Here is a 14,368-nt window from a genome sequence, read left to right as displayed (position 1 = left end):
ATTAAGCTATATTACAGATAAAATCTGAAAATCTGAATATCCCAAAGTTATAAACATCCAGAATGTGTTACTATTCAATCTAAAATATCAAGAAAACCAAGGGTGCCTGGGTGGTTCAGTCAGTTAAGCATCCAAATTCAGCTCAGGTCATAATCTCATGGTTTGTGAGTTCGAGCCCCACGTCAGGCTCTGCGCTGACAGCTCAGAACCTGGACCCTGCTTCCGATTCTGTGTCTCCCCTTGTCTCTGCCCCTCCCCATGCTCATGTTCTGTCTCTCTCTGTTTCTCAATAATAAGTAAACATTAAAAAAATTTAAATATCAAGAAAACCAGAACTTGGGTTAATTTATCTATACATCCAAATTCTACCATTAAATAAATGCGTACTTGGCAAATGACAAGTTTTTCTTAAAAATTTTTTAGCGTTTATTTTTTGAGAGAGAGAGATAGAGCATGAACAAAGGAGAAGCAGAGAGAGGGGGAGATACAGAGAGAGGGAGATCTGAAGCAGGTTCCAGGCTCTGAGCTGTCACGACAGCACAGAACCCAATGCAGGGCTCGAACTCAAGGACCGCAAGATCATGACCTAAGCTGAAGTTGGCCACTTAACTGACTGAGCCACCCACAGGCCCCTACCAGCTTTTTTTATATTTTATTCCCACCTTACCTGTAGACCCCAGTTCCCTCGTTTACAAAACAAGGCAACTGAATTAGACAATTTTAAGCACTAGTCCTTAGTGCCAGCTCATGGCTTGTCATGTCTGATCTGCTGGGAAACGGGGGTGACACTGTCCTGATGCATAAGTTTTAGAATTCTTACTTAGCAAAATGAACTTGTATGTGCCAGATGCAGTGCTGGGCACTTTGCCCCTGTAATCCCAAGAGCAACCCTATTAGGTAGGTATTATTATTTTACCACTCTACATGAGGAAACCACAGTGTGGAAAAGATAAATCCCAAGGATAGATAGCTCTCAAGTGGCAGAGCTAGGATTCAAACCCCAGTCCCTCTAGTCCGTCAGCCTCCAGATCTCAGACTCCTTAATCAATCACTCAGCCAATTAGTTCCACTCTTCCTCCAGGACTTCTCAACTTTTCCATTACCTTGCCCTAGAAATTGCTTCTCCCTTAGCTTTAAATTCTGTATTCTCTAAGTCTTGTTAAAATTTATCCATATTTTCTCTCCTCCCACTTTCTACTTCCTTTCCCAATTCTAGTTACCGAAAGAAGGACTTATGTTAGCCTGGTTTTGTTTTGTTTTGTTTTGTTTTGTTTTGTTTTGTTTTGTTGTTTCATTTTTTGAATCTCCTCAGGAATATCAGGTTCCTATCAGAGGTGGCTGCCCAGGAGAACAGACACACTGATACCCTGTTTTAGGTGACATGAGGAGAATGAACCACAGTGAAACTGAGCAGGGGATAGTGACAGTGAATAGAAGGAGTGGCTCTGTTGGACTCTGGTCCGTTTGTCTGTTCTTTTCAACCTAGAATTTCTCCAGAGAAGCTGCTGGCTGCCTAATACCTCTTCATTCATAAATTTAAGATCAAGTTACATTGCCAACATTGGGAAGTCATCTCTTAAAGCACTCCTCACACACATTTTCCCCTCCTTTTCCTCCCCTGTAGTATGACTGACTCCACACAAGGCAATCTAATTAGATACTACTCATTTTCTCCAGGATACTGACCATTATTTACATTACTTAACAGGAGCAATAATGATACAAAAATGTCAGCACGATTTTCCTTATGTCCAGAAGTAGTTTATTTGTACCCAAATCCTACTGTTCTGGTATCATGAACTCCTCACTTCTAAGTAGCCAGACTGAGGCTGTTGACGAAACCCATAGTCTGCTCTGTTTACTTCCAAGGGTAAATATAAAGCTCTAAAACTTTTTTTCTACTCATTAAAGAACAAAAGTTTGTGTCAGTGGTGGAATAGGAGAAAAAAATCAACAGGAACATCGAATCCAAAGAAACCTTTAAGGTACTGGTATTTTTTTTAATTGCCATCTATGTCTAACAACTCTTAATTTGGTTGCTAACTCTAAAAGCAGCACGAATGAGGCTGATGCTAAGTTTGCTAGTGGGTGTTTAACTTAAAAAGGAAATAGCAGGTTTTGTAGGTATCACCTCTATTTACACAATAAAGTTTATCCCCAAATGATGTCCCTTATGAAAATATATATTTACAATGAAACATATTGCTTCAAGCCTTAAGGTTTTATTTTATGACTTTTCTATAAAACACATAATGCCCAGTGTGTGTGTTTTATGGTTTACAGAGACATGGTAATCTCTGGCTGACTTTTTTTCAGACTTTTCTAAAAAGGAAAAATATGCAAGTACCAACAATTACATTAATATTTAATTGCAAACTTTGAGAGAGATTGAAATTTTATTTTTTAGTATAACTTATTGTCAAATTGGATTCCATACAACACCGAGTGCTCATCCCAACAAAGATTGAAATTTTAAAAATAAAGCCTAACCATGAAAGTAGGAATCTATTTAATCTAACCAGTATATACTTTGTCAGTTCATTACTTGAAAGTTTCAAAATTGTACTTAAAATTTAGTTGCTTTTCTCAAGGTTCATTTAAAAAAAAAAACAATATACCCTTCAAGTTTTTTGAATGTTTCACTAAATTACTATCAAGCAAGTAGAATAAAATATCAAGCTATTTATAAACACTTTGGCACAGATATCGATACTACATGCATAATCTTAAACCCAGAAAAACCATACAAACATCCTATAGACATAGAGCAAATTTAAATAATTTTCCACATAGTAAGTACAAAGTCCACATGTGAAGTGAACCTTGGTGTATATATATATATATATATATATATATATATATATATATATCCTCATTTTTGTGAAAATCAAAATGGATTTAGTTGTGACGTGGATGGACACTGAGAACAATTGTAAACATCTGTAGAGGGTCAGTCTCATGTTAGAAAGTAAAGAGCCAGATGGCATTGTGCTTAAATTCACCATGAAATTTTCATAATGGAATTAACCTTAAATACCTGGGCACATCCTTGTATGATAAAAGAGGAGTAGAGAGAAGAAAGAAAGGATGAGAAAATATGGTTGTATCTCTATCCAGTGCACGTCTACCTTTAAGTAACATTAGTGGAGTACTTCCTTTAGAGAGAAGATGTCAGACAATAATTTATGCTTTATTAATGGAAACCCCCACTTACCGTAGCTTCATTGCAAACTGTGCACTTAACCACATGCTGGTGAAGCTTGCCATCCAAGTTGATGAGAGACTGGCACACGCGGCAGTTAATTACTGGAATACCAGTGGCATCAGGACTGGCGATGGCTGTATATGGAGGGGGGAGTTCCGCTGGAAAGAGCATCAGTCACTGAATCAGGGCCAATGGTATTATGAAGGGTTTGAGCATATAAGCAATAGAAGAAAGCAGAAACTATCAAAAATGTCCTTACTCTTGTATTTATGTTTTTAAAGCTAGCCACCTTATCCTGGTTTCTGAGCACAAACACACATGGGCCTACATTGTGAAGGGGAAGAATTCTTAACTCCAATAAAATCCAAATCATGCTTGCCTCGGTCTATCCAAACAATCCAGTTTTCTTTTACTAACCTATACTCAACATACCCACTCTGTTCCCTCATAAGTCACAGAGCTTATAATAGGAAAGGGATGATTCATGCCTAAAGTAAGAATCTTACAACTAATGATCTGATTACCAAGAAAGAGAAATAGTCAATGAGAGAAAGGTTTAAAATCACTTATGCATACACATAAACTATGCGGTTGCCATGCAGTGTTTATAAAGGGACCACTATACAACTGCTGGCCGTGACAAGAACAAAATAGTTTTGGTGGCAGTTTAAGGAGACACAAAAGTGAACCTAGGAAAACTGAACTTATCAACATGGAACAAAGCCAGTTGGAATGGAACAATGCTAATTTCAGACACAAAACAAAAATAAAAATACACTTAACATTTTTTATCTCAAATTTTAAACGTTAAAAACGGGGCGCCTGGGTGGCTCAGTCAGTTAAGTGTCCGACTTCAGCTCAGGTCATGATCTCACGGTTGGTTCATGGGTTCAAGCCCTGCGTCAGGCTCTGTGCTAACAATCCAGAGCCCGGAGCCTGTTTCAGATTCTGTGTCTCCCTCTCTCTCTGCCTCTCATCTGCTCACGCTCTGCCTCTCTCTCAAAAATATATAAACATTAAAAAAAAAATTGTTTTAAATAAAAAAAAATCTAGGAAATGCGCTTAAGTATTTATGGGTAAAAAATACATCTGGAACTTAGTTTAAATGCCCTAAGAAAAAAATGGGTTAATAGATGAAACAAGATTAGCAAAATGTTGATAATGAGTAAAAATATAGTAACATAGAAGGTCATTTTGGTCTATCTACTTTTGTGTGTGTTTGAAAATTCCCAGAATACGTGCACACACACATACCACACACACACACACACACACACACACACACAGACACACACACACACACACACACACACACACACACACACACAGTTTAAGAGTCCTAAGATTGCCTGATTGGGTAAAGGGTAGCGGCCCAATTTCAGAACTACGCTCATCTACCAGAAGTATATATTTGTTGTAGAAATTTAAGAAAAAGAATACAGATATACTACTCTGGAATGAGATTTCTAAAGGGACTGCCTAACCCCACTCTGTAGCTGCCTCAATTATAGGCATAGGAGGCCCTTTTAAGGAAAGGTAGTATCTTAGGACATCTAGAAAGGCCTACACCTCAACACACGATTCATGTTTGAAGCCCCACTAAAGAGATCTGATATTTCAAGAGGCTTCTGTGATACTATAAAATACAATCGCAAAAGCTAATCATGAAAAGAGCCATTTTTGAAGTAGAGATTTCTACCCACTGAATTAGATTCTGAACTCTGTGGTATTTTTAAAGCATAGCACACTATGGTATGTTTAAAATCCACATATCACCACCTGGCACCCTTGAGGTTTATCATATAGATGTTTTTTAACTAGCAAATGACTAGCAATAAGTGTTATTCATTTAAAGGATTCATAATAAGCTGAATTTCTGCACCAGTCAAGGCCACTTTGAAATGACAATACGTTTCTGGAAGGCTTATGCCAGAACACCGCCAAATACTGAACTTGAAAAGAAGCTATAGATGTCTTACATTATAAAAATAGCTTTAAATCTTTGAAAGAATTTGAGGTTGATCCAGAGTGACTTGTAAGGTATTAATCAAGAAAAAAATGGGTTAAAGGAACAATGAGTCAAATATACACGTCGCAGCCCTCGCAATTTGCAGATTCTTTTATCAGCTTTCAATAAAGAAGATATTGTTCTGGGAAACTGAATACATACCTCACTAGAAATGCTAGACAAACTGCCTGGTGCTTAATAATAAATATTGTTCTTCATAATTATTAGCATTATTATTAAAAGCAATTTCCTCTCTTGCCTTTTTCTTGAGTTATAAAGTCACATGAAGCAGTTCTCCCATGATTTCCGGTCTCCATCTTATGCAGTATGACAGAAAGGAAATTCAAAGACAAGAAAATTTCACAGAGGAAACAAGTGTACTGAGGGTGAGGGAGGCAGCTGCACACTGCAGTGCACATAAAAGGCCAGCAAAGCCCATCTACTGCAATAGGGCAAAGGCTTCGCTCAAAGGAATCTAAAAATCCCAATAGGGGACCTTAAAAAAGCATTTAAAGTGCATCACGGTCAACAAACCCCTGTGACTGTTTTCGCTAAGATTAGTACTACGTAATTTTTAACCTGTTGAAAAAAGAAAGCTTCCAATTATGACAAAAATATGCTTGAATCTTTTGGAGGCTTGAGAAGTAGAAGGAGAGGAAGAGAAGAACAAGCGAGGATCAGAAATTTAAGATGGGAGAGGCTGTAAGCTCCATGAGGACAGAGGCATATCTGGCTTGTTCGGGACTGATTCACCAGCACCTGCACAGTGCCTGTGCGGACGGATGGATGGATGGATGGACGAGTGAATCACTGAAATTTATGAGACACATCTATTTCTCTTGGGAAAACAACACTAAGTATATTACTGCTGCTCTCCTTGAAGAGGACCTGGGGTGCTAACACATGAATAAGCTTCACTAAAAAAAGGGTCTCTTCTACACAGAATACCCTCCAAATCATATACTGACGGAGGTGAGGTAGTCAGGGGCCATTGGCCTGGCCCACGGGCTAGATGGAATTAATCCAAGAGATCAATAGAATGACAGATGCTGCAGCCTAATTGCTCCACAAAACAGTGCTTCCAAGCTTATTGTCTCAATCTTCTGTCCATGACCTCAGCCCTAAGCTGACCTAGAGATATGTCTTGTACTTTGGCCCCAAGAAAACCTTCACCTCCAACTCCATCTCCTTTTGTTAGGGACTTTTTTTAAAATTTTTTTTTAATGTTTATTTATTTTTGAGACAGAGAGAGACAGAGCATGAGTCGGAGAGGGGCACAGAGAGAGGGAGACACAGAATCAGAAGCAGGCTCCAGGCTCTGAGCTGTCAGCACAGAGCCCGACGCGGGGCTCGAACTCACAAACCGTGAGATCATGACCTGAGCCAAAGTTGGACACTTAACCAACTGAGCCACCCAGGCGCCCCAAGGGACTTTTAACTCCAGAGATAAATTCCACAGTTAGTAAACCCGCAGTAATTGGCAATGTCGATTGTTTGTCCTCTTTTCACTTTAAAAGTCAACAGATGACAACTATCATACCTATTTCAAATTTCTGCCCTGGATAAAAAGTCCACTGTAATCTCAGAACTCAGGATCATTAGATATTGAGAGTCACAAAAAGTCTTCATTGTGGAAGAGTCTTGTTACTTATTTGCTGTTAAGTTTATTTATTTTTGAGAGAGAGAGAGAGAGAGAGAGAGAGAGAGAGAGAGAGAACACAAGCAGGGGAAGAGCAGAGAGAGAGAGAGGGAGACAGAATTCGAAGTGCCTCCAGGTTTTGAGCTGTCAGCACAGTCCGATGTGGGGCTTGAACCCACGAACCGGGAGATCATGACCTAAGCCGAAGTCAGACACTCAACCAACTAATCCACCCAGGCACCCAGAAGAGTCTTGCTACTTAAACAATGGTCATTTTCTCTATGGGGTTTGCCTAAGTGAAAAATCTTTTTTTTCCCTTCCATGTGAGCAGTATTTGTTAGACCAGTAGTCCCCAATCCTGAAAACTCTCTCAAAGTTCCAGAGTTGTACCATGTTAGAAAATCAAGCAATATTAGGAATTACACTGTCTAATTTCTTCATCTCATGGGAGAGAAAACTGCAGCCTAGAGATTCTAACTTTTGAATAGATTTTTATACAGCCTTCAGAAAAGTCAGGAGTGAACTTCTCTCCCAGAGGTTTCTCCAAGATAACAGTTGTCTCTTTCGCTCAATCATTTCATACAGGCAGAAAACGTAAGAACTACTGAGGATTCCGTAGAAACACCTAGACAAGAATCAGATCTGAGCTAAAGAGGAAGTAGAGAAGGAGAGGGAAGACAGGGAAAATAAAAAAATAGCACAGAGTATGAAAAAGAATCCATTCATGATAATAAAAACTTCATAGAAAAACTGAGACTCTTAAGAGAGACGATATCAAAGAATATGGATCACAAGGCATATGTGATGGTCTTCCTGAAACACTCCAAAGGAACCATTATTATTCTGTAAACCCACCGGATGAGCAAGAAAAATATAAAGGATCAAGCCTGGCTGGTTTTTTCCCCTCCTTAGGATCTTTGGGGAGAATATGCATCAGGGAGGGCGTGAGCCTGGCTGGTATGGGTTATCTCTGCTTCTCGGGTAAAATCTCTCCAGTCCAGTTCAGCACCCAGAAAGGGAAGACCAGCTTGTGTTCCTCCCCTCTGTGAAACCAAAGGAATAAAACTATTCCGGGAGACTCTTGGGTTCTTGCAGAGCCATGGATCCATTTGGCTGAAGTCAGAATGAAAGGTAAATGTGCTACTTATTAGGTTACTGACTCTTTGCTCCAAATCTCCCCTTCTCTGCTTCGTCATGCTGGCGCTGGAACTCTGCAACCCACAGCGTGGTTTTGCCAGCTGGCTGCAGGCTGTATTCTGTAAACAGGAGGCGATAAAGGAAGCCTGGATGGCTGGAGGAAGAAGGGACTTGCAGCCCTTTCCTCGGGGGCATGAAGTCTTTCTCCAGAGCTCAGAGGCATCAGCTCCAGCTGGCCCGTGTCTCTCAGAAGTCCCGTTTCATTTCTGCAGGACCCCGCCTCTAAATTATTACATTTTACTAATTCCAATCCCTTCCCTCTGTTCTCTCAGCCCTAGACTCTGTGGTAGGTATTTCCCGTGTTCGATACCTACTTGACACCTCGGAACAGTATTTTCACAACTTCATACCTAATTAACAATTAAAAATCCATACCTAATTATATTCTCTTCTGTGGTGTCTCTCTTCAGCTCCTAACTATTCATGCCAAGAATAATCCCAGGAAACTGACCCTCAAAAATGGGATTGAAGAAATGGTTTGGCCCTGCCTTGGGCTCGAAAGCAGTGTTGAGTTCCTCTACCAGTGGGACACGGTATGATACTAATTGGTGGCTTGCAGTGGCATCCTGATGAATCAGATTATCCCCTGAAGAGGACTGTGATGTTTGTGGCTCCTTCAGTTGACCATTATGGCCGTAACAACTACTATATGGATTGTGATGTGGGATGGATTCCCCTGAATACATTGGGAGCCTTTACAGAAAGAAAACAAGCAGCTCAGGTCTTGAAACTCTCAGCTCAAGTCATGGTCGGAGCACTTCTATCGTAGCCCTGAAAGTATCACCTGTTTCTAATTGTCACAGGGCTTATACTGCTGGAAATCAAACACAAATTTAATTGTGTAGACTGCAAAATTAGAACGCCACATGAATTTACAGCCTTACGAAGCTGTCACGTGAAAGCTCGGGCATCGACTGCAAAGGAGTGGACCTCTGAAACACGGAATGGGCCATCTGGTTGTCGCCAAATAGAGCTGAGAACATGAATCCCTGAGTTACTGTGAGCCTCCCTGGTGAGTGGAAAGCAACTCTTCCTCCGAGTCTGAAGAGATGAGCCTTCCTTGACAGGAACACTGCCCCAACCTCCCCTGAAGTAGTTGTCTCACAAGTGGACAGTCATTCTCCTGAAGATGCAGTCTCATCTGTTGTTGTCTCAAGACACGTAACGAAGCTCAGATCTCAACATGTTCCAGGAGGTACAAGTAGAAAGCGTGACTCAGGAAGAAGCAGCCTATATACATCAAGAGACTTGCAAGGTTTTGAAAATATATACTGCCAGAAACTTGGAGAATATGTGTGGGGGGAAATCCTAAGGGTGTTAAACCAAAGAGGATGGAATATAACACTGAGCTGAGCCAAATTTAATCATACGGGTGTGCTTGTCAGATGTTCTGGGTTCCATGTTTGTTTTAAGGCTGCAAGTAGCTCTCTATCAGTTTACTTGTCTGTTGGTGAGACTTGGCCTTACCTTTAATGGCACTGTGATGTCAGAACATCCCTAGCATGGTGCAGGAGAAGAATCAAAAGCTTAGGGAGCTAGGAAGTTGGGGTGAATTTATCATAAGAAATGTGCATGCCCACACCTACTACATCAGTTTGCTTATTTTCTAAGTCGAACTGCTCCTCCGGGGAAATCCTAGTGTTGTGACTGCGGACGTGTGATAGGAAGCCCCGCTATAAATTGTGATGCCAGACAAAGTCAAGAGGCCTTCAGCAATACCCAGGAGAAAAGTAGCAGCCAGTCAGGCACTCTACAGTGGGTTCCCAGGAGTTAGTGAGCATTCAGTGGGTCACAAGCATCCATATGTACCAGGCACAGTGCTAGATGCCCGTCAGGGACACCATGGGGAATGAGACAGGTTCCAGAGGTCAAAGAGCTCACGTTCTTAACATGGAAAAAGGCAGTGAAACTGAAGTACAACTTGGTGCGGTAAGCGCTCTGATAAGGATGTGCGCGGGGGCTTCTCGAGCACAGAAGAAGGCATCTAAATCTGACTAAGGCAGAGCGAGGGTCAGGGGTGCAGGGTGGGCAGAGGGGAGAGGAGGGTAGCAGTGGACTCACTCTAGCACAATTTAGCTTTCCTCCAATACTGCAACCTTTCTCTATCCTGTTACCATGAACCCCTCCCTCCGCAGCAGCTCTAGAACAGCCACACGTTATTGAGTGTGGTTGTAATATCAGCTTGGAACCAAGATCAATCTGCATCCTAATGCCTCCAGCATTGCTTGCAAGAGTTTATGTGGTGCCCACGGCAGGCCCCAGGCAACGACAAACCAGGCCTTCTTCTACAACAGCTGATGATGTGTACTGAATTCCACTACGAGCTATTAATCTGTCGTTTTCCTCTCCCTCCGTGGTCTCAGGAGTTCGGGCTGTATCAGAACACTGCCTCCTAACTGGAGGTGCTGGCAAGAAGAGCCCAGTGACCTGCCAATGACCAATTCCTGGACGACAAAAGCTTTTTGCCCTGATTTCTCTGTTTCTCTTAAGGCAATATTCCTGCCTCATTCTATTAATGCATCTCATCCGTGGTACTAGTGCTCTCTTCAAGTATTGACAGTGAATAAGCCACGTTTGCTTCCTCCACTTGATCAACTACAGTGTCTGTGCTGACTTGTATTTCAAAAAATGCGATTTGTTTCCTGACCTGATTCATTCTCCGTAAATCTACGCAAAAAATCAGACACATATTTGGAGTGAGATGAACCTCCTAAAACCAGTACTTATTTTTTAAGCATACACTAAGTGTATAAAGATATTTAGTGAATAAGTCCCTTAAATTCTAGTGTTCAGATATCTTTACCCCATGGGTTAACTAAATTTCATTTCAAAATACAGAGATTGCTAACGAAAGCCAGAAGTTAATCCAGGAGAGAAAGTTCCTCATTATAGCCAATAGAGGGTGTAGCCACTGTATATCACAGCAATCTTCCCATAATGGAATGGAGAGTTTCCTCATTTCTTTCCTAGCTGCATGGTCTTCCAGTCCGTGGCTATCCCATGCTTGTTTCTGTGGTGGTTTTACAACATGCCTGCAACTTTTGGACACTCCTCCCGTTGAGAGGTGAAGTCTAGGTTTCTTCATCTTAAATCCAGGTGGCTTCTAACTGCTCTTACCAATACAGCATGGCAGAAAGTGACACTATATTTGACTTCTGAGACTAGGTCATAAAAGACCGTATGGCTTCCACTTAGGTCATCTTGTATTCAGGCATGTCTAATAGTTTTAGTAATAACCTACATCTTCATTTAGGACTGGTAGCAAACACAAACACCCTTTCGTTGAGCATGGCAAAGTATTCTGTACAGAGAACCAACAGAACAGGATCCCTGAATTCTGTAAATCTGAAAATGGTTTTCTTAGAAATTTCTAAAATAGTTTTGTATTAATTGGTAGAATTCATACAGCTCAGTAGATATCAGTGTTTTTTAGGGAAACATCCTATGGCCTAAGAGTAATAACAACTCGGGTGTTTATGAAAGTCTTCTCACCTTAAATCTACTCACTATTCTCACCCTGTGTTTCTTTTCTTCTGGACTGTGAATCTTAGTACTTTAATCTCTAACACTATAAGATTTCATCTTATAACATACCTTCCCCCAAATTCTCCCTCTGTAAAAACCACATGTTCAAATGTTGAACAATTAGAAACTTTCTTATACGCTGTTTTAAAATCCCTATTATGAATCTACCAAGGTTAAATATTTCAACTTGGAAGAAGAAGGATTTTGCCATTACCTTTAGAAATAGATGCTTTGATAGAATGCCCTAACCGTCATGTGGCACATACAAATACTTTCTACAGAATATATTGCACGTCAGTTGGACTTCCAATGCTTAAAAGAGCTATGTAATACTCTCTAATATAATATCTTTCCAATTTTCAGAGAGTAATAGAGTAGGAACTTAAGTGAAAGAGGGACATTGGAAGTGAAAGAGTGAGATAAGATAACCACCTATATTTCAAAGTTATAGATCTATTTTCATAGGTGTATCCAGATTGCTTACCAAGAACAACTGTGTCATAGAATAGAAAAGCAAAAGGAAATATACTAAACCACGCCTTCTCATTTAGGAAACTGAGGCACAGAGATGTCAAATAACTATTCTCAGGTCAGCAGCTAGCCACTGGCACAAAGAACTCAAGCATCAAGTCCCACAGGCTAAACCATACCTGGTAGTGAGATCATCTCTGACATTATAAAGGGATTTAGATATCCAGTGCTTGAGAAACTGACCTGAAGGCCAGGAAGAGAAGCCATGCTTTCCATTCCTTTGTCACATTGTTTTTAGTCTTACGGAAAAAAAAAAAAAAAAAATCACTTTACAACAGCAATCAGGAAAAGGAAAGAATCTGGAAAAGTGCCAAAGCAACACAAACGCCAATACATTCCCCCCACCCCCAAAAGTAGAGAAGTCCTCTCAAAAGAACAGAAAACAACAGGAAGAATGTATTCCCTCTTAAGAGCTATTAGAGGGATATCCCTCCCAGTGTATACAACATCTCCTCATCCTTACAAAACTGAAACACAAAACAGCTGAGCACAAAACTATATCCAATGTTGTCTGCTTTTCCCCATTTGGATCACTTCCCAGATAGTTGCTTATTGCCCTCAAAGATAGTTAATGAACATCCATCTGGCTAACTCGCCTCTCTAACATCTGTATTCGTCTGGCTAACATCTGTATCCATCTGCCAATCTTTCGAGATTTTAACAGAATGTTATACCCTAAACGTTTGACATTCCTGAAAACCATATGCAAAGTCCTTGGAAATGAATGGGAAATTCACAGCATCACCTCTCACCACAGTGATGTGTTATCATACAGATGATAAATAATTGCTGAATGAAATTTACTCTCTAGCCCTGATGTGTCCTCATATCCCAGACTTGCTCATCCACTGCCTACTCAACACCCCCAACTGAGTGAGGAGTGAAGGTATTTCAAACTCAATGCTTCTAAAACAGAGTATTGAGGGGCACCCAGGGGGCTTAGTCAGTGGAGCATCATATTCTTGATTTTGGCCCACGTCACGATCTCATGGTCATAGAATCGAGCCCCGACTTGGGTTCTGCCATAGGGCTCTGCGCTGAAAGCTTGGAGCCTGCTTCGGATTCTCTCTTCCTCTCTCTCTCTCTGCCCCTCCCCCACTTGTGTGTGTACACTCGCTCTCTCTCTCTCTCTCTCTCTCTCAAAATAAACATTTTTAAAATATAAAATAAAATAAAACAGAATATGGATTCCCACTGTCCTTCCCCCTGCCCCCACAAACACAACTTCTTCTCCTGTTTGTCTACCTTAGATAAAAGAGTTTCCTAGTTGCTTGGGTCATTTTTGGAGATTTGTGATTCCTTTCCTTCCACTGACTCAGTCCGTTGGCAAGTCCTGCTGCTCTATGCTTAAATATGCCCTGAATCCAACCACGTCTCACTGCTTCCTTCCGTCACCTCCACCCTGGTTCAGACCTCTTACCTAGCCCACATGAACAGCCTCCTAATTAGTGCCATGTCTTATTCAGTGTCTTCTTATTTCCCTCCCAGTAATCCACTCCCCACATCCCAACCACGATGATTCTCTTTCTTTTTTTGATGTTTATTTTTGACACAGAGTGTGAGTGGGGGAGGGGCAGAGAGAGATAGGGACAGAGGATCCAAAGCAGGCTCCGTGCTGACAGCAGCAAGCCCGACGTGGGGCTTGACCTCATGAAATACAAGATCATGACCTGAGCCAAAGTCGGATGCTCAACTGACAGCCACTCAGATGCCCCGATTTTCTTAAAAAGTAAAGCATTTCACGTTTCTCCTTTGCTCCAACCCCTCCACGGTTTGCCATTACCCTCGGAATGCAACCATATCTCTGACGGTGACCTACAAACCCTCCTTGTCTTTCCTGGTCCAGTCCCCTATTCCCTTCCGCCACACTTCCCCTTAGACACCACGCTGTAACCCACCGCCCTCCTTGTTTTCAAACAGCATGTTTCAACTTGCACACTTCTCCCCTGTCTTCCAATGGTTGATTTCAACTAATTTTTCAGGTCTCTGAGCAACTGTCATGTCTGAGGTATCTTTCCTGAAGCAATCAGAGACACTCCCCATGCAGTTAACTCTCCATCCTCATAGCCTGCTTTATTTTCTTCACTCTCTGAAATTGTAGTGCTCACTGTATGTATCTCTCACTGGAACATAAGCTCCCAGGCATCTGGAACAGTACAATAGGCACTCAAATATTTGAAAGGATGACTGACTGAATGAAACACGTCTTGATTAATGTACTAAAGGTGCTGGCTAGAGCCAGGAGGAAGTGTGGGCATTATAA

General features: G+C 41.1%; 1 protein-coding gene across 5 annotated transcripts in view; it reads right to left on the bottom strand.

Moving 5' to 3' along the window:
• Positions 1–14,368, bottom strand: part of PIP4P2 (phosphatidylinositol-4,5-bisphosphate 4-phosphatase 2) — an 86,995-nt gene that overhangs the window by 30,093 nt on the left and 42,534 nt on the right. For all 5 annotated transcript variants that reach the window (XM_045454276.1, XM_045454274.1, XM_045454275.1 and 2 more), the window contains one exon: positions 3,215–3,363. In XM_045454276.1, coding sequence (XP_045310232.1) covers positions 3,215–3,363 — 149 coding nt within the window. The remainder of the gene's footprint in view (positions 1–3,214; positions 3,364–14,368) is intronic.

The sequence above is a fragment of the Leopardus geoffroyi genome, chromosome C3 (genome assembly GCF_018350155.1).
Source record: "Leopardus geoffroyi isolate Oge1 chromosome C3, O.geoffroyi_Oge1_pat1.0, whole genome shotgun sequence".
Taxonomy (NCBI): Eukaryota; Metazoa; Chordata; class Mammalia; order Carnivora; family Felidae; genus Leopardus; species Leopardus geoffroyi.
This window is presented reverse-complemented; position numbering and strand designations above follow the sequence as displayed.